This window comes from Pan troglodytes, chromosome 10 (assembly GCF_028858775.2).
Source record: "Pan troglodytes isolate AG18354 chromosome 10, NHGRI_mPanTro3-v2.0_pri, whole genome shotgun sequence".
NCBI classification, from domain to species: domain Eukaryota; kingdom Metazoa; phylum Chordata; class Mammalia; order Primates; family Hominidae; genus Pan; species Pan troglodytes.
In genome coordinates, this window is record NC_072408.2 from 20,085,264 (window position 1) to 20,105,407 (window position 20,144).

At 43.2% G+C, this 20,144-nt stretch overlaps 1 protein-coding gene and 1 long non-coding RNA gene across 3 annotated transcripts; one reads left to right on the plus strand and one right to left on the minus strand.

The window, feature by feature from the left end:
- Positions 1–2,645: 2,645 nt before the first annotated feature.
- GPRC5D (G protein-coupled receptor class C group 5 member D) lies at positions 2,646–19,836 on the minus strand. Of its 2 annotated transcripts, XM_001154995.6 has the most exons (4): positions 19,125–19,836; positions 13,478–18,681; positions 6,442–6,509; positions 2,646–5,030 (listed from the first exon to the last, which is right to left on the minus strand). In XM_001154995.6, exons 2-4 carry the CDS (start codon positions 14,370–14,372, stop codon positions 4,956–4,958), a joined length of 1,038 nt encoding a protein of 345 aa, XP_001154995.1. In that variant the 5' UTR covers positions 14,373–18,681; positions 19,125–19,836; the 3' UTR covers positions 2,646–4,955. The 2 variants fall into 2 exon arrangements, with proteins under 2 accessions (XP_001154995.1, XP_063641531.1); XM_063785461.1 differs by lacking the exon at positions 6,442–6,509 and having other exon boundaries at positions 4,950–5,030.
- Positions 5,009–13,528, plus strand: LOC107967465 (uncharacterized). The gene is made up of 3 exons (XR_001707883.3): positions 5,009–8,673; positions 11,032–11,235; positions 13,440–13,528. It is a non-coding gene; the product is annotated as an uncharacterized LOC107967465 (long non-coding RNA).
- Positions 19,837–20,144: the final 308 nt, after the last annotated feature.

A 20,144-nucleotide genomic window follows, 5' to 3' on the forward strand; every position in this document is an offset into this window, starting at 1 on the left:
TATGTACCTATCAAATTATGTAACCCATTACATATAAGTAAATGATTTTAGATGGCTGGGCATGGTGGCTCACGTCTGTAATCCCAGTACTTTGGGAAGCTGAGGTAGGAGGATTGCTTGAGCCCAGGAGTTCAAGACCAGCCTGGGCAACATGGTGAAATCTCATCTCTATTTTTTTTTTTTTTGAGACAGAGTCTCGCTCTCTTACTCAGGCTGGAGCGCAGTGGCACTATCTTGGCTCACTGCAACCTCTGCCTTCTGGGTTCAGGCGATTCTCCTGCCTCAGCCTCCTGAGTAGCTGGGATTATAGGCACTCACCACCACAACCGGCTATTTTTTTTGTATTTTTAGTAGAGACGGGGTTTCACCATCTTGGCCAGGCTGGTCTTGAACCCTGACTTCAAGTGATCCACCTGCCTTGGCCTCCCAAAGTGCTGGGATTACAGGTGTAAGTCACCATGCCTGGCCATCTCATCTCTATTAACAACAACAACAAAAAGTAAATGAATTTAGATCTTCAAATAATACTTGTCAAATTGAGTAATTGAGTACAATATGTTAACCATAAATAGTTTTATGTTTTATTTTATTATTTTATATTTTTAGATACGGTCTCACTGTCACCCAGACTAGAGTGCAGTGACATGATCATAGCTCACTGCAGCCTTGAACTCCTGGGCTCAGGGGATCCTCCCACCTCCTGAGTATCTGGAAAAATCTGTTTTTAAAAGCAGGTTCCTCATGGATCTCTACTTAGAGAGTTCACAGTTTTTGGCTTTACATGAGTTGCTGCATAAACTTGAAATAAATTCAATTGTATTTTTACAAAAGTATTCCATAGCCTGGGTGTGGTGGCTCATTCCTGTAATCCCAGCACTTTGGGAGGCCAAAGCGGGTGGATTGCTTGAGCCCAGGAGTTTGAGACCAGCCTGGGCAACAAAGCAAAGCCCCGTCTCTACAAAAAATAGAAAATTAGCTGGGCATAGTGGGGTGCACCTGTGGTTCCAGCTACTTGGGAGGCTGAGGTGGGAAGATGGCTTAAGCCACTGCACTCTAGCCTGGGTGATGGAGTGAGACCTTGTCTCAAAAAAAGTATTCTCTAATTTTATAAAATTATATTTTTATATTTTTCAGGATTAATTTCTCCTGTATTAATTTCTCATGGTGCATGTTATGGCTTCCCCTGCTCCCCAGAGAACATTTCTTTGTCCACAGTTTCCCACAGAGGAAGCAGGCAGATGTGACCAGGTCTGTCCCACATAACCAAGCCAGGCACAGCTGAATGGACCAGTGGTGGGTGCCGGACCCAAGGGCAGCCAATCCACAGGCTGATTCAACCTAAGAGAACAGCTGAATTATGGCATGTGAGAGAATCAGTCAGCCGGCGGTGGGCGGATAAGTGAAAATACCCACAAAAAGAAGCAGAGAAAGTGTAGAAGTGACCGCAGGAGACAGCAAGCCTCTCCCAGTGCCTGACAGTGCTTACTCTCCGTCAGGCCAGCTGAGAGGCTGTACTGTGTATCCTGAGGAAGTTTTGTTTCCCCGTCATATGTAACTTTAAAATAAAACTCCAGGCCGGGCGTGGTGGCTCACGCCTGTAATCCCAGCATTTTGGGATGCCAAGGTGGGCGGGTCATGAGGTCAAGAGATCAAGACCATCCTGGCCAACATGGTGAAACTCCGTCTCTACTAAAAATACAAAAATTAGCTGGGTGTGGTGGCAAGCGCCTGCAGTCCCAGCTACTCAGGAGGCTGAGGCAGGAGAATCGCTTGAACCCGGGAGGTGGAGGTTGCAGTGAGCCAAGATCGCCCCACTGCACTCCAGCCTGGCGACAGAGCGAGACTCCATCTCAAAAAAACAAAACAAAACAAAACAAACTTCATTCCTGAAACAGCTTGAATGAGACACTTGCAACCTACAACCCCCCAAATCTAACTAATAGGTAGTCTAAAATTAGATAAATTGTGGTGTAAATTTCAGAGGCAGTTTGGTAAAAAGGTTCAATTTTAGCCTTCATCAATTTTAGAAAAAAACATTTTGGGAGACAATATTAGGCCCTTGCATGTGGCTTCAATGGATTTTTAAGAATTTGTTAGCCAACTCTGTAGAAACATCTCCTGCTTGCAAAACAAAACAAAATTATGTTGAAGGTATTATTATGATTATTAGGATAAACATCAGGAGGATGTGTTATAATGGTTTTCTTTCACAACAGGTGGAAGTTTTTTGGCTTGTTTCTACCTCTCAAATTAGGGTCTTCATGTGGATGCCACCTAATCTATAGACCAAAGCATTGCTTAATGCTTAAACATTTTTTCTCCGTTTTTCATTATCAATAAGGGCAGTAGGTCAAACATTTTTGTCATTTACCTAGGTCCTGGGTTGTGCTGATAATAATGCTTATGGCACAGATTTTGAAAAAGAGCAGTGAATTTTAGTGCAGCAGAAAAACATACGAAAGTGTTGGAACAGGTTGGGCGCGGTGGCTCATGCTTGTAATCCCAGGACTTTGGGAGGCTGAGGTGGGTGGATCACTTGAGGTCAGGGGTTCAAGACCAGCCTGGCCAATGTGGTAAAACCCCGTCTCTACTAAAAAAAAAAAAAAAAAAAAAAAAAATACAAAAGTTAGCTGGGTGTGGTGGTGGGCACCTGTAATCCCAGCTACTCAGGAGGCTGAGGCAGGAGAATCGCTTGAACCCAGGAAGCAGAGGTTGCAGTGAGCCGAGATCGTACAACTGAACTCCAGCCTGGGGTGACAGAGCGAGACTCCGTCTCAGGAAAAAAAAAAAAAAAGAAAACGTTGGAACATTGTGTAGAGATGAGCACTGGATAGGGGTTTGGAAACCTGGATTCTGGTCTTGGTTCTAGTGCTAACAAGCCACGTTATACTGGGCAAGTCCCTTCTCCCTGTCTGTAAAAAACAAAGGAACTGTGTTCCTGAAATTCTCTGCATTGTATGATCTTCTACAACAACAGTGCAAGCTCTGCTAAAGCAGTGTTGTACGCCTTGTCTGGGGCTGAGTCCTAGAATGGTTCCTGGTACCTTGCAGATGCTCAGGAAATATTTATTGCTGTTGAACAACTTATGGTGTCCATTGGCCACAGAAAAGGCTCTGTTGCATGTATAAAGCTGTAGTTATTTTTCAAAAGGCTTTCAGTTAGCAGGCACTCAACACTCACGGGTCTGAAATATTCCATTTGTTCTCAAGGGGAACACACCTTACTTGCTCATACAGAAATATGGGCATGGAGGAGCCTAGTGGACGGGGGAAGAAGACAGGCTTAGGAGTCAGAAAATCTGGCTCACCACTAATGACTGTGTGGCTTTGGGTAAGTCATTCTGTTCTCCAAAGTTCTGTGCTGTCATCTGCAAGGTGAGAGAGCTGACTCAGACCCCGGGACCCTTCTAGAGGCACACCTCTGACTCTGGTCCTCTTATTCTTGTAATAGATAACAAACGAGTATTAAGCGCAGATGAAAGCATTCAGAAGAATGTGGGGCTGATGAGGAACAAAGGCAAGAAAATTAGCCCAGAGACACCAGCTCATTAGAAACATCAAGACAGGCAGACTATGCTTTTTATGTTCACCACATAAAATCCTTTATGAGCATCTGCTGGGGTGTCTCTTCCTTTGCTGTTACTGGCTCAGCAAAGCAGGTCATGCCCTCAGCCATGTGTGCTGCCCAAGTAGCTGTCACAGGGAGGTAGCACCAGGAGAGAAAGCCTGCCAGCTTGCAAGTCCATGGCAATGTCCGTGTTCTTTAAACCACCCAATTGTGGTGATCCTGAGGATTCAGCCTTAACTTTTGTAGACAATTCTGGACCTATCGTATTTTGAGTTCCTTTACAAAAAAATTACTAGATGCCTCACACTCATTAGGATGACCACTGTAAACCAAAAATAAAAACACCCCAGGAAATAACAAATGTTGGCAAGGATGTCGAGAAAGCAGAACTCTGTGCATTGTTGATAAGAGTGTAAAGTGCTGTAGCTGCTGTGGAAACAGTGTGGACGTTCCCCAAAAAAATTAAACATAGAATTATCATATGATCCAGCAATCCCACTTCTGGGTATACACCAAAATAATTGAAAGCAGGATTTCAAAGAGATTTTTGCACATCTGTGTTCATTGCAGCTCTATTCACAATAGCCAAGAGGTGAAAGCAACCCCAAATGTCCATTGACAGATAAATAAAAAAAATGTGGTATAGACATACAATGGAATATTGTTCAGCCTTAGAAAAGGAGATCCTGTGACATGCTATAACATGTGACATGGACCTTGAGGACATTATGCTAGGAAAGATAAGCCAGTCACAAAAAGACAAATACTGTATGATTCTATTACATAAGGTATCTAAGTAGTCAAACTCACAGAAACCAAAAGTAGAATGGTGGCTGTCAGGGGCTGGAGGGAGCTGTTCAATGGATTGAGAATCTCAGTTTTGCAAGATGAAAAAGTTCTAGAGAATTCACAACAGTGTGAATATGATTAACACTACTGAACTGTACACTTAAACTTGGTTGAGATGGTGAAGTTTATGTTCTGTGTTTTTTAGCACAATTTAAAAATTGACCAGACATGTAACCCAGTAGTAAGCTGCTACTAACCTCGTTGTCACATTAGAATGCCCTTAATTTCTTCAGACAGGGTCTTTCAGTTCTGTGAATAAGAGGCACCAATTCTTTTCCAGCATTGCTAAGAAAGGGAATTTTGCAGTTACACGAATGAAGAAAGAGACACAGTCAAGGTAGGGTGGCCAGCAAGATTGTAATTATGCTCAAAATGGTGGTCTTCTGGTGGAGGATCCTGGTGGATGGAGGGGTTGGAAACAGAAGGTGGAATGCTGACTCTTCATTGGCAGCATGACTCTGTGGGCCCCCGTGGGCTATCAGGGCTATGCTACCCAGGACGGTCTGCTGGGTTTTCTCCACTTGTGTTTCCTGTAGATTTATACTCCTCCTGCATCTTGCTGGGGGCTTAGTTTAGCCTGTGGGATGAAACACTCTTGTGTGGGATCAACAGTCTGGAAAGGAAGAAATGCCATCATCAACTTTCTGAGCAACAAAAGAAATTATATTCTCCAAAGTTATGTTTTTGTTTTTTGAGACAGAGTCTTGCTCTGTCACCCAGGCTGGAGTGCAGTGGTGTGATCTGGGCTCACTGGAAACTCTGCCTCACAGGTTCAAGCAGTTCTCCTGCTTCAGCCTTCTGAGTAACGGAAATTACAGGCATGCACCACCATGCCCAGATAATTTTGTAGTTTTAGTAGAGATGGGGTTTCACCATTTTGGCCAGGCTGGTTTTGAACACCTGACCTCAAGTGATCCGCCCACCTCACCCTCCCAAAGTGCTGGGATTACAGGCATGAACCACTGTGCCGGGCCCTAAAGTTATGTTTGAAGTATTATTATCTCACCTTCATTTAATTCTTTGTCAATAACAAAAGAAGAAACGTACTGAGCCTACCTATACCAGGCTACCCCTTAGCCACGAACAAGAATCTTTTTGCAAGCAAGGTTCTTGAATAGCTGATCACTGGAAATTGAAATGAATCCAAGAAACTCTTGGAGTGGATAATAAAGATGTTTTCATTATGTAAATGCCCTCCTGAGGGTTGATTAAAGCACATGATATAGTTATGGCCTGGTCCATGTGTCATTCTAGGAAAAGGCAAATTCTGAGATAACATACCAGAGGGGTTAGCTTAGTTAGTGGCCTAGTAAATTCATTGAACAAATGATCTGAGGGTGGCTTTCATATTGGGGCTTTAGTTACTTTTGATCCCCGTAATGTAAGAATTGTGTCCCAGTGTGATATTTTTGGCTGTTTAGATTTGTATGTCTTCAAGTCTTCACAGCCCAAATGTGAATTACCCCCAAACTACTCAGCAGTGCTCCCTCTGTTTTTGCCTGAAAGGATTAAAATTTGTTCATCCATCTGGGCATCCAGATGATGATGACATACCCTGCCCAGTTCTTAGGGCAGCCTGGGCTGCTGGAGCTAGACAGTGACTCAGAGAGGCAGTCAGTGGGGCTCAGGTGATAGGTTCAGACAACTGCTACTAAAAGCTGACCCCAAACTCAGACATATTTACAATCCTGTATTGTCCCCGAGGCAAAATTCAGTAAGCCTGCTGCTCTTCACCTTCACACAGAAGCTTCAAGCTGCCCTTTCTTTCCAGGGACACGCACTTGCATCAGAATGCTATATTGTTGCTGGCGGTGAAGACTGGGAGGGTTTGGGTGAAAGCTGTCTTGCGCCACCTGGTCTGGCTTAAATCTGGGTGGCTCAAGCTCCACATGCCTTTAGGGATGCTCCTGCTCTGTCTCTCCTCTCTCAGGTCAGTAAAGCCATTAGAAATGAAGCCTGAGGCTGTCCTAAGGAAGGAGTGCTTGCTAAGTCCCTCCTGGGTGAATATAGGCGAGTACATTTACCTGCGGCTGAATGGGAGTACCATATGAAGTTAATGCTATATCCTCCTCAGCTCCATCACTGTCTCGGGCTGAAAGCCAAAGGAGGGAAGGGCTGGGTTAGTGTCCGAGAGTCAATCGGAAACAGCACATGAGGACTACAGGAAAACTCCATGGCTTGCAAACAGGCTCTTCACTCTTTAAAAGGAATTCTGAGGCTGGGCACGGTGGCTCACGCCTGTAATCCCAGCACTTTGGGAGGCCAAGACGGGCGGATCACTTGAGGTCAGGAGTTCGAGACTAGCCTGGCCAACATGGCAAAACCCCGTCTTCACTAAAAATACAAAAATTAGCTGGGCGTGGTGGCGTGCACCTGTAATCCCAGCTACTTGGGAGGTGGAGGCAGGAGAATTTCTTGAACCTGGGAGGCGGAGGTTGCAGTGAGCCGAGATCACGCCACTGCATTCCAGCCTGGGTGACACAGCGAGACTAAATAAATAAATAAGTAAGAGGAATTATCAATCAGTTGTAGCTGTTATTGAAAAAGTTTATGATTTAAAGGAGTGCATTTAAAGTTGATGTAGAAAGCGTGGGTAGCGTGTGAGTGTTTAGGAGAAGTGCATTGGCGTTGGGAGACCACTGGCTCCAAGTCAGTTCTTGCTCTCTCAGTATTACCGTGTGGCCTTGGGCATCTCACTCTTTTCAACAGTCCCTTTAGGCTTGATTCTCTACAAGCTTGAATTCAATTTTTCAAAATTTTAAAAATTTTGCCCAGGTTGATCTTAAACCCCTGGCCTCAAACCTCCCACCTTGGCCTCCCAAAATGCTGGGATTATAGGTCTGAGCCACCATGTCTCGCCTGAATTCAATTTTTAAAATTGGGCATAATAAAAGAGATCACTTGAGACAATTCTATATTGTTGTAGGATCATCACAGACATAGGTATTTGTTTAATGGCTGCCTCCTCAACCAGCCTGTAAGCTCTGTGAAGACAGGAGCTGTGCCTGTCTCTGAGAGCAGGTACTTGCTGGATACCTAGTTGTTTTTTGATGATCACAGACATAACCGTGTTAGTAGGGTTCACACTTAGGGGTTTCATGTTGAGTGGATGGACCCTGGAAAAGGACTGCTTGGCTCTCTCATTTGTGTTACCTACCTAGGGCCAAGTTCCTTAACCTTTTGTTGCCTTTGTTTCCTGATGGAAATAAAAGAGGAATAATGACAGTCATAACAGTAAGTCTATCTCATAGGATTGCTTTGAGGATTATGTAAAATGTTATATAAAGTCCTTGGAACAGAGCTATCCTTTGTGTATGATTATTGGTGGTGGTGCTGGTGCTGCAGTTATAATAGATGCTCTGACATCCTCTTCCTAGTGGCTTTTTACTTATTTTTTTTATTTTTTAAAGGGGCTGATGCTGTGATACATGAAATGCTTGTCTTTCCTTCATGGCAGAACAAACTGAATCCTTGGCTCAACTTCATTCCTTGTGTCATAACAAGGCTCCTTCACACTCAGTCTCTTGGGAACCAACTTTCAGCCAACATTCTCATCAAACCAGATCATCAGTTAGAAAAGCCTAATTCTTCCAGCTCTAGCTATAGTTCATGAGTTTACCAAAAGGCTGAGCATTTTTTAATACTAAACCTGCACCACTGTGTGACAGGAAGTCCGAGTTGAGTAAGACCTTCCATTTATCTGTGGAGAAGGCAGGGAGGGAGGTGATGAGCAGCATTTAAAGATGAGGATTCTGAGGCTCCTAGGGTTTGAGGACCTTGGTTTGGTCTCGAGGTTGGTAAGAAGCAGAGTCTCGGATCCTGGGCACATGCGGCCCGATTCTGCACTCTTTCCACTGCCCTTTGCTGCCCAATTATGCTCTCGCTCCCTGAATTTGTTTTTTTAAATTGAAATGTAATTTTTTTGGAGTGTGCAGTGGCGCAATCATAGCTCACTGCAACCTTGAACTCCTGGACTCAAGTGATCCATCTCACAGCCTCTTGAGTAGCTAGGACCACAGGTGTGTGCCACTATGTCCAGCTAAGCTCTCTGAATCTTTATGAATGACACCATCCTTGACTTATCTGTCCTCAGACCAAACAAATCCTGCCTATGACCCCACTGTCTTCTTCCTTGCTTTAAGCTAGTTCTCTCTCTGTGACCTGTAACTTGAGGGTGACAAAAAAGAACTTCCCATGAAAGAACAAACAAACATGACACCACCTGGGACCATTGAAGTTGGATTTCCCCTGGTAAGGTGAGTGTGCCTTGAAGAAAAAAATGTTGAGAATTGTCAAAAAGGGCTATGTTCAGCAAAAGTTGGAGTTTGCTAGGGAAACAACCAGAAGGGCTTATGTTTGCAGGAATATTGTTCTCTTGGTTCATCTCGTTTTATACTCGTTGATCCATTTTTACATTATATAGACTCATTGATTATCTAATGCCTTCAAAAAGAATCATATGAGGTTTGTCTGTATGCATCCAAACACTGGATGGAAAAATGCCTACAGTACTGTGACACCTTTCTTCCTTCCTTCCTTCCTTCCTTCCTTCCTTCCTTCCTTTCTTTCTTTCTCTCCCTTTCTTTCCCTTTCTTCCTTTTCTTCCCTTTCTTTCCTTTTCTTTCTCTCTCTCTCTCTTTCTCTCTTTCTTTCTTTCGAGTCTCGTTCTCATTGCCCAGGCTGGAGTGCAATGCATGATCTCAACTCACTGCAATCACCACCTCCCGGGTTCGAGTGATTCTCCTGCCTCAGCCTCACAAGTAGCAGGGACTACGGGTGCCCGACACCACGCCCAGCAATTTTTTTGTATTTTTAGTAGAGACAGCATTTCACCATGTTGGCCAGGCCGATCTTGAACTCCTGACCTCAGGTGATCCACCCTCCTTGGCCTCCCAAAGTGCTGGGATCACAGGCATGAGCCACCACGCCGGGCCAACGCTTTCAAATACAGATAGGTCTTAGTGTTAGCAAATATGATATAACAATATTCCTGTTAGTCTAAAACAGATAAGGCAGGCAATAGTTACAAGTTTTCCACTCATAAAACAATTCATAGCTGATATTCTACTCTAAGATTTCTGCTCTTTATATCACATTTAAGATTCTCAATTAAAAGACCTACTGATTTTATTCTATTTATTTATTTTGAAGGTTAGTTATCATTTATTCAGGAAGAGAAATATTCCAAAATTTACCAACTCCAAATTAAATATAAAACAAGTATTATATTCATCAACTAATTAATGAATATGTTAAAAAATAACATAATCCCAGGATCATGTAAATGGAAAGTAGTTAAACATCAAAATAATTTCAGAATTACATCTCTATTTTATTTTGCATTTTAATTGCTTCATTTCATGTACACAAATTCTTTACCCTAATCTTTTTGTTGAAGTTTCCTGTACCTAACAATATGCTGAGCATGTTAAATTTCAATCAAATGCTGTGAGAAGATGTATCTATATTTTTGGCTCAAGATTTTGATTGAGGCCAACTGATTTTTAAAAGTCCAATCAATATACAGCTTTTCAGGGACACACTTATAACACAGAGCAAATAATATTTATACCCATTTGTTTGGTGTCCTACAGTAATACACCTGATTGCATTTTCATTCTCCATCCAGATGTTTTTGTATCTTAAAATTAAGTCCATAATCCACTTCGGAGGAATAAAGCCTAATCTTCTTTAGAAAGACTTCCAGGGAAATGAAATTCTTAATCCCCTTTGCTGATCTGTTTCTGTCTACCAACTCTTATTTTCATTTTTAATCTAAATCTCTCATGCCTTTGCATCCATTTCCACCCGCTATCTTTAGTTGGAGATGGAAAACAACAGGACAACCGCCTCTTGGGGAGAGGTCTTCACACTTGTGAAATTTTCTTTCTTTCCTTTCTTCCTTCCTTCCTTTTCTTTCTTTCTTTCTTTCTTTCTTTCTTTCTTTCTTTCTTTCTTTCTTTCTTTCTTTCTTTCTCTTTCTCTCTCTCTCTTCTTCTCTCTCTTTCTCTCTCTCTGTCTCTCTCTCTTTCTCTTTCTCTCTTTCTTTCTTTCGACGCAGCCTTGCTCTGTTGCCCAGGCTGGAGAGCAGTGGTGTGATCTCGGCTCACTGCAACCTCTGCCTCCCAGGTTCAAGTGATTCTCGTGACTCAGCCTCCCGAGTAGCTAGGATTACAGGCATGCGTCACCATGCCCAACTAATTTTTGTATTTTTAATAGAGATGGGGTTTTACCCTGTTGGATAGGCTAGTCTCTAACTCCTGACCTCAGGTGATCTGCCTGCCTTGGCCTCCCAAAGTGGTGGGATTGCAGGCGTGAGCCACTGCGCCCGGCCATACTTGTGAAATTTCCAGCTAGGGATCCCTTGTCCTACTCTCCTTTTAGCTGAATAATTCTGGTCTCATAACCCAGTGGTAAATTAAATAATTATGTGACTGGAATCACAGCTACAAACAGCATTAGTCAGAAGTGTCACATCACAAATGCATGCCTCATGGACTGAAACAACATGTGTTTTGGGACAGAATTTCAAGAGAGAACTTGGATAGTCTGGTAAAGCACATAAAACTTAAGAATGACCATCTCATTCTCACTGTCTTCACCTTTCCACACAGGTCTGATGTTATACCCTTTAATCATCTTTGTTGGGTTCTGCCAAGCCTCCCCAAACTTCCCACACTTCTCATTAGTGGATCAGTGGGTATCCTTGCTAGAGACTGACCGATTGCGGGTACAATGGCACGGTTGTTCTTGCTGACCACACATCTGTTTATACAGTACCATGATTGTTTCTTGAGCAAACAAAAGCAAAGACAGTGGTAAGTTGTTTCCCTATTATCAGCTCATGACCTACCATAACACTTAGGATGTTTCAAGTTATTGTTATTATACTTCTCTAGCTCTTACCTATTTCGTATCTGTTTGTATGTTTTTCCTAGCTAGGTGGAATCCTGCACTTTTAATTGAGTTTTAATCATTCCTCTAAATTTTGATATTTGTACTTCTTCCAGGTGACCTAAATTCTGATTTTACTTTCTGAGCTTAAGCTTCTGGTTATTTTGCCCAATCTTGGAGAGCAATTCCTTCCCTTCCTTCCTTCCTTTCTTCCTTCCTTCCTCCCTCCCTCCCTCCCTCCCTTCTTTCTTTTATTTTAAATTGAGACAGGGTCTCGTTCTGTCACCCAGGCTGGAGTGCAGTGGTGTAACCATGGCTCCCTGCAGCCTCAACCTCCCAGACTCAAATGATCTTCCCACCTCAGCCTCCTGAGTAGCTGGGGCCACAGGCCTGTGCCACCATGCCCAGCTAATTTTTTGTAGAGACGGGGTTTCGCCATGTTGCCCAGGCTGGTCTTAAACTCCTGAGCTGAAGTGATCCACCCGCCTCGGCCTCCCAAAGTGCTGGGATTACAGGTGTGAGCCACAGAGCCCAGCCAATCTGTATGTTCTTTACAACACTATTGATTTTTTTCCACAAAATTTCAAATTACATTGATGATGGCTATCATTGGCAGACTATTTCCTGCTCAGAGATGGATTTTCTAACCTTGCTTGAGTAATAGAATACTCCTGGCCAAACCAGGAATCATCATATTTTAGCAGGCCCTTGCTCTTCAACTGAGATACTCCTTCGAACCTGTTCAACACTTGCCTGGTACTTTGTGGGGTATGGAATATTGATCATTACAAAGCTCAGTGTATTTTGGTTTATTGTGAAACTCTAAGAATTTTTTTTGCTCTGACTTTTGTTTCCTGGAAACACACAGCAGCAACAAAAACACAAAAAGTTTTATCTTCTAGTAAGAACTATGAGAAGTATTTTCAGGAAAGATTGACTCTGCAATTCTGCCACAAAACTCAGTGATGTGATTATGCATCACCAAGAAGCAATGGAAAACTTTTATGGGAAAAAGTGTGTAGTATCAATTTCCAACTTTTGGTCAACTGAACTGAAAAGAATTAATGGATGTATTTATCTGAACAGGATTTAATTTGAATGCGCAATTAGCCACAGATTACAGCTCAAAAAAAGTGTATGTACTTAAAAGGAAGCTTATGTGAATTTTTTTGAGCCTGGTGAACATTATGTGTGCTGTACAATATATAAAATAACATCATCATTACATATTAGAAATAAAATGTGAGAAATCAGATGCCTATTAAGACACAAAAATTGATGTAAAACTATGATATTGGGTTTTGGATAATAGCCCAGATGTTTCAGAAAAGGAATTAATGAGTTTTGACATATTTCCAGATAATTAAAATTAGCCACTATTTCCCCCAGGTTGTTGGGGTCCAAGCATCCTTGTTGCCATGGATAATGTATTTTATTCCTTAACAAAGTGGAGTCAGGTGGCTTGAATCAAAATATGACCCAGAAATTATTATGAAAATGTCACATAAGCAAGTTACTTTCTTTCTCCTAATGATCACACATCTGAGTCTTTACTCAGAATTAGGATATAATGGCTCTTCCTCTCGCTTTTTGTAAACCTTGAAGGATTTTAAATAGTAAATGTTTTGAAAAGTTGAAATCCAGAAGTGATTGGGCTTTATGGCTTTAATGAGGTGGTGAGTCCTGTGAATCAGTTTAAGATTACGTTTGGGCAAATTAGCTTTGAGACAAATTTTTAAAATGTCCATCACTGCTGCCAGGATCGGCTTTTGCACTTGAAGGCCAATACATCTGGACTTAACATTAGATGTCATGCAAAATCGCATGGTCCAGGCCTAATTTAGGGCCAGTTAACTCATTTTATAGTGGATGCCTTTCTTTAACCAGTGTGAACATTCAGAGTCATACCCTCTTTATTTAGGGCCTTTGATTCATGTATGTCTTGGTCTCTCCCCATAAAGCTCTATGCTTTGGAAGAACTCATTTTTCATAAAAATTTAACCTTGATTCTGGGAGTCTGCATTTCCATGCTTGAACTATGAAGCCACCCACCCCAAATCTGACCATTTTCTTTTAGTTTCCTCTTGGCTCATCCTACTGCATGATTTTTCTCCTGCTTCTCCTGTAGGAGCACCTCCCTGCTCCCTGAATCCCCCAGGAATGTACCTCTGGAGAGCTCCTGGTTCTCCACTTGGAAGCTGTGTTGGTAGGCTGTGACGGGGCAGGCATTGCCTTGTAAAGGGCACTCCTGTCTACACGATCTGTAGAGAATGCAGAGCTCAGGGACGATGTACAGCAGCAGGAAAACCCATGCGTTGGTGACCAGAGCAATGCAGACGACCGGATCATCCCACTGGGGCTGTCGCTGGAACTGCGGGTTGCCTCTCAGGAGCATGGAGATCCACACCACCCAGATGATGATGGAGAAGAGCACAGTGATAAAGATGAGCCTTCCATGCTGCTTCCAGTTCTCACACGGGCCACAGAAGGTGGCTTTGGAGACGAAGAATGTGAGGGCCATCAGGAAGAGGACATAGACCAGGAGTACAACAAAGTCCACATTGAGCTCGCAGGGTGTCATATTCACAAACATCATACCTCTGGTCATGATGAGAGTCACATACTCAATGGCAATAATGATTTGCAACAGACTGCAACCAATAGCAATGCACAGAATTGTCGTCCAGGAGAAGGAGACACAACCCCGAACCAGCTTCACTAGGTTGGAGGCATGAGCTAAGAGGCATGAGAAACAGAGAGCAAAGAGAACCCCAAAGAGAAAGTAGCGTACAGGGGCAGTTTGTTGATTGAGCTCGATGATGAAGGCAAAAGCGAGTCCGAAGAGCCCCAGGACACTCAGGAGGAAGAGGAGCTGGGTGGGGAGGACATTCCACTGGCTGCAGTCTTGGATCTTTCGCATGAGGAAGAGAAATGCTAAGAGTAGCAGAATTGTGACCACGATGCCAAGTATGGCCAGGGACTCCAGAATGATGCCCCATGGCCCCTCGGCATCACAGAGAAGAAAATAGTCTCCAGTGGACTCAATGCAGTCCTTGTACATGGTGACTTATGGGTGTGGACCTCACCAGAATGGTTTTCTGATGCCCTGCAGAAAAAGGATGAGACAAATTGACAACTCTGCATCTCTTAGGTTGGTGCAAAAGTAATTGTGCTTTTTGCTATTAAAAGTAATGGCAAGAAGGCTGGGTGCGGTGGCTCACTCCTGTTATCCCAGCACTTTGGAAGGCTGAGGCGGGCCGATCACTTGAGGTCAGCAGTTCAAGACTAGCCTAGCCAACATGGTGAAACCCCATCTCTACTAAAAATACAAAGATTAGCCGGGTGTGGTGGTGCACACTTGTAATCTCAGCTACTCGGGAGGCTGAGGCAGGAGAATCGCTTGAACCCAGGAGACAGAGTTTACATTGAGCCGAGATTGCCCCACTGTACTCCAGCCTGGGTGACAGAGTGAGACTCTGTCTCAAAAAGCAAAAAACAAGGCAGGGTACAGTGGCTCATGCTTGTAATCCTAGCACTTTAGGAGGCCAAGGTGGGTGGATCACTTGAAGTCAGGAGTTCAAGACCAGCCTGGCCAACATGGTGAAACCCCATCTCTACTAAAAACACACATAAAAAATTAGCCGGTCATGATGGCATGCACTTATATTCCCAACTACTTGGGAGGCTGAGGCAGGAGAATTGCTTGAACCCAGGAGGCAGAGGTTGCAGTGAGCCAAGATCGCACCACTGCACTCCAGCCTGGGCGACAGAGTGAGACGCTGTCTGAAAACAAAAACCGAAAAACAAAAAACACACAAACAAAAAAAGTAACATCAAGAACCGCAACTACTTTCGCACCAACCTAATACCTACAAGAATGCCTATTGGGTGGTCCATGCTGGGCACTGTAATTTCTCTCATTCTGAAATGAAGACACCTGGGCATATGAAATAAATGTCCTTACCAAAATTGTTCCTAGGACACTGTCAAGAGCCTGAGTTACATTTTGTTTGACTCCTGATACTTATCTAAATGCTAAGCTTCCCTGGGGGAAGAAATTCAGAGATATATGCAAACATAGTCTAAGGGGATGGGAAATGCCATCACACATATTACCCCAAATTTATAGCAGTTTTGTATAGGATGTCAGTAAAGGAAATGAGAAAGGCAACCTAAACCCCTCAAAACTATCTTGGCTTCATCCTGCTGGGAAAAGCTGAACAGACTTCACTTGTTAATATGTCCATTTGTGTATGCTAATTTCCAAGGCTTTGAAAGCTAATACAAAATCTTTTTCATAAAAGGAGGTGTATGAGAATGTTTGCATGATTGATGGAATTCAGTTATATCAGACTCCAGAACAAGGACTGCCAACATTAATGGATCATTGGATCGTTCTAGACACTGATGCACTGCTTGAAGGAGACAGGCAGATAAATTACTGGGAATAAAATTTCCCAGTAATTTTAATGACTGTTCCTTCTTTCAGTTAATTCAAGTCAATCCAATGCAACAGGTTGTAATTAAACACCTATTGTGTGTTCATCAAAGAATTGTACAAAATGGTCCCTTTCTTTAAATACCTTTTTGAACAGTTTAGTATGAAAGTCCATGTCTTGACTGAGGTAGCCTAGGAAAAAGATCCCACATATTCATTTGAAAAAAAAAATCAATTGCAATTGAATACCCCTTAGCTCTACTTCCCTTCAGTTATCCCCAGACCAGATGGCTGGAGTGACCCAGGTTTACAGCGGAGAACATGGCCCCCCAGTTCCAACTTACCTTCTCCGTGTCCACTCCGGAAGCTTAGGCTGTAGTGCTGGCGAAGCTGTAACTGCCAATGAGTAAGAAAGAGCCAACCTCAGCTTCTTTAATCTCTCCCCAAATGGGCGGAAGAACCGTAGGCTCTCACTGAGGTTCCTGCAGTATCTATAAAAAGAACCGGAAGGACAGAAAGACACACCTATTCCAGTTTCACAGCAACTTTTCTACAGAGATTTCCTTGGTGAGAATAATTCTTTTTCATTCTACTGCTGACCAGAGGCACCTTGGCCTTAGGGAGCGGGTGTAAATCTGAAAGTGGGTGTAAATCTAGGAAAGACGGCTTCCTCCCTGTGTATTGCAACACATTCAGGGAAGCTACACAAGGCCCTCAGGTGACTTACACCAGGATACCTCGTCCTTCTTCTGACCTATTGCCTAAAAACCCATCTCTGGAGACTTTCTCACATCTTGATTTTTTTTTTTTTTTTTTTTGAGATAGAGTCTTGCTCCATCACCCAAGCTGGAGTGCAATGGCACGATCTCGGTTCATTGCAACTTCTGGCCTCCCGGATTCAAGCAATTCTCCTGCCTCAGCCTCCCGAGTAGCTGGGATTACAGGCGCATGCCACCACATTTTGTATTTTTAGTAGAGACGGGGTTTCACTATGTTGGCCAAGCTGGTCTCAGACTCCTGACCTCGTGATCTGCCCGCCTTGGCCTCCCAAAGTGCTGGGATTACAGGCATGAGCCACCTTGCCCGGCCCCCACATCTTGATTTTAATTCAAAAGAGCATCCATTCAACAAAGTACAGGTAATGAGGGTTTCACTGGGCCATAAGGAAGGGTGGTTTTGTCTACTACTGGCATTAAAATGGCCAGTGGCAGGCAAAACTGTGAATCAGTCTGTGAATTTATCCCAAGATAAAGAACTGACAATTAAAGGTCACCGGCTGATACTTGAATACCATATTCCTTTTCTTCTATGGTGACACAAAATACAGCACAGCACAGTGTCCAGCCTACACCCACCAACCGCACCCTGCCACCTCCAATTTACTCCTTGATTTTCTTCCTGAATATATGTTTTTTTTTTTTTTTTGAGATGGAGTCTCGCTCTGTCGCCCAGGCTGGAGTGCAGTGGCGCAATCTCGGCTCACTGCATCCTCCGTTTCCTGGATTCAAGTGATTCTCCTGCCTTGGCCTCCCGAGTAGCTGGGATTACAGGTGCATGCCACCACGCCCGGCTAGTTTTTTATATTTTTGGTAGAAACGGGGTTTTACCATGTTGGCCAGGCTTGTCTTGAACTCCTGACCTCAAGTAATCTGCCTGCCTCTGCCTCCCAAAGGGCTGGGATTACAGGTGTGAGCCACCACACCCAGCCCCTGAATATATGTATTTTGACAGAGGACTGCTGAAGACCCCAAACCAGTGTCTGGTTTCAAGGTGCTTGTGATCTGGCTCTCCCTTTCTTACCCACCTGTACTTCCTTCACATCTCCAGGCTCTATGGTTTAGCCTCCTTGGTTTTCCCACTGGCTCACAAAAAAAATAAGTTCCCAAGTGCTCACCTCTGTCCCTGTCCGAAACTGCCTTGTGCTTGATTCCCATTTATCCTATTTTTGACCCAAATTCATTCCCTCCCTGTAGGATTTTGTTCACCTTATCTCCTCTATGACTCTTCCTGCCTTCCCTCATCATTCTAGCCCTCGCTGATCACCTTCCACCAGGAACTATACAAGACTTGGGGTCTGTTCTGTTCAAAATTACAGAAACCCTATTTTCTGCCTATTAGTTAACTTATGAATACATATTAAGTAATAATGAATTGAAATAAATGAATAACAAATGTCTCAATTTCTGTTATTTGAATTAATCTCATCTCCTGATTGGATTTATAGCTGTCTAGGGGTCAGGTTCCACATTTTATGTCCCCATAGTACCTGCTTCTATGTGGAGAACCTCCTGGGTGATGGATAATTCAATTAATGGAATGATTCTAAAGATAAAATTCCAGATCTTTTAGAAGGTCCTTTTTAGTGGTGTGGTTTTTCAACAGATGTGTATTAATGGAAAACGCCTGCAGATAAGTGAGAGACTTAACAAACCCTTGACAAAATCATTCTGAAGTGGTGTTCTATCTTTAGAGTTCCTTAACTTCAAAAAGCCATTTTCTCCTATGAGAGAAGAAGATTCTAGGGATGATAGAATTTTCTTACATCCAATTACACCTTAAGCTCCCCTTTACCTGCTTTGGGTATAATAGCAGTCTTTCCGAAGCTGTGAAGGCTAATGTTTACGTTAAGGGTAAAGGGATTTTTCAGATGATGAAATGTGACATCCGTGAGCATCCACTCAAAGAGCATAGTGAGTGGTTAAACTGCTGTCAGCAGAACTGGAGGATTTTCCATTGAATTCTTCCAGGAGTATTATTTTGTTGATCCTGCACCTCCCACCCCCTTCCTGCTGGTTAGTCATGGTTGTCATTCCTCCTCCTGGTGATGTTTTAGCTTCTGGTGTGCTTGTCTTCTAAGGAGATTCCTCTTGAGCTCCTGATGGCTTGAGACCAGTGGATTTATGGGTTAATGACCACAAAGCCCTTTAAGTACCTTAGATAAAAGGACGTGTCCCAGGTATTAATTATTGTTATTTTAAAATCTAGCGTTATAGAATTAACCCATCTGCAGCTAGGCCTTAAGGATATGAGGGGCCTTTTTGCCTACACACATCCAAATTACTCACAGCTCATTTCTTTTGGCTTCTGTACTACAATAACATCAGAACAAACAGCTCAGATATGGCTTTGATTAGTTAAAATACACTGATCACAATGAGTCCAATAAAAATGGAAATAAAACAGTCAGGACACCAAACATCTTATGTCAAACACCTATTTATGTTGTTTCCTTCTCACAGAAACAGAGCTGGAGGGAATGTTAAAGGTTACCTAGCCTAACTCCTATTAATGATTAATAATAAGGAAGCCAATGTTACAACATGAGGAATTTAATAATAAGGAAGCAGAGGCCCAGGGATGAAGGGATGTGCTTACCATATGGAATGTTGAAGATGACAGCCAAGGTTTGTTGTCTCCTGGCCATATTCTTGCTGTTGTACCAGGCAGCCTTTCCTGACTCTTCCCACCTTATAAGGACAGGCTTTTAGAGAGACGTGAGCCTTTAAGCATGATTTGACCGGCATACACACACACAAGAATATGAAAGCACATCACATATTCTTCATCCTGCAGCTATCATGACTGGCCGTGTGAGGACAGGCTGTGTGGGATGGAATGCATCAGTCAGGAGTGGCCCATTTGTTCTTTTGCTCACTGGCATCTCCAGGGCTGGCTTCATGAGGGTGTAACCAGTGCAGTTGTATGGGAAACCCCATTCAGAAGGGCCCTGTGCTTGGAATTGGATACTCTGTGGTTGCCATATTGAAATTGTTAATACTTGCATCTTTGAATTTGTGTTTGGTAAGTGAAGTGGGGCAGGACACAGAAGCATGCGCTGAGGCTTGAGTCTTGATTCACACCCCACCCTGCCTTCCATGGCCTCCCCTCCTTCCTGAGACAGGTTCTTGGCCACCCACTCTATGCCACCATGTGGTGTCCTGGGTTGCCCAGCTAGCCTCCCCATTTGTGCTTCTGCCGTGTGATTACTGCCGCCCCTCACCTGGGCTCACCTGTCTGCCATGGGTTGGGACAGTGGGCCCTTAGAAAGGGGGTATTGACTTGTTCATTTCCAAGCAGGGCTGCATATTTTCTTCTTTCTTTCCTTAATTTCTTTCTTTCTTTCCTTCCTTTTTTCTTTCTTTCTCTTTTTCCTTCCTTCCTTCTCCTTCCTTCCTTTTTCCTCCTTTTCTTCTTCTCCTTTTCTTTCCTTTCTTTCTTTCCTTCCTTCCTTTCTTTCTTTCTCTTTCTTTTCCTTCCTTCCTTTCTTCCTTCTTTCTTCTCTTTCTTTCCTTCTTTTTTCTTTCTTTCTCTCTTTTTCCTTCCTTCCTTCCCCTTCCTTCCTTCCTCCCTCTGTCCCTTCCTTTCCTCCTTCCTTCCATTTTCCTCCTTTTCTTC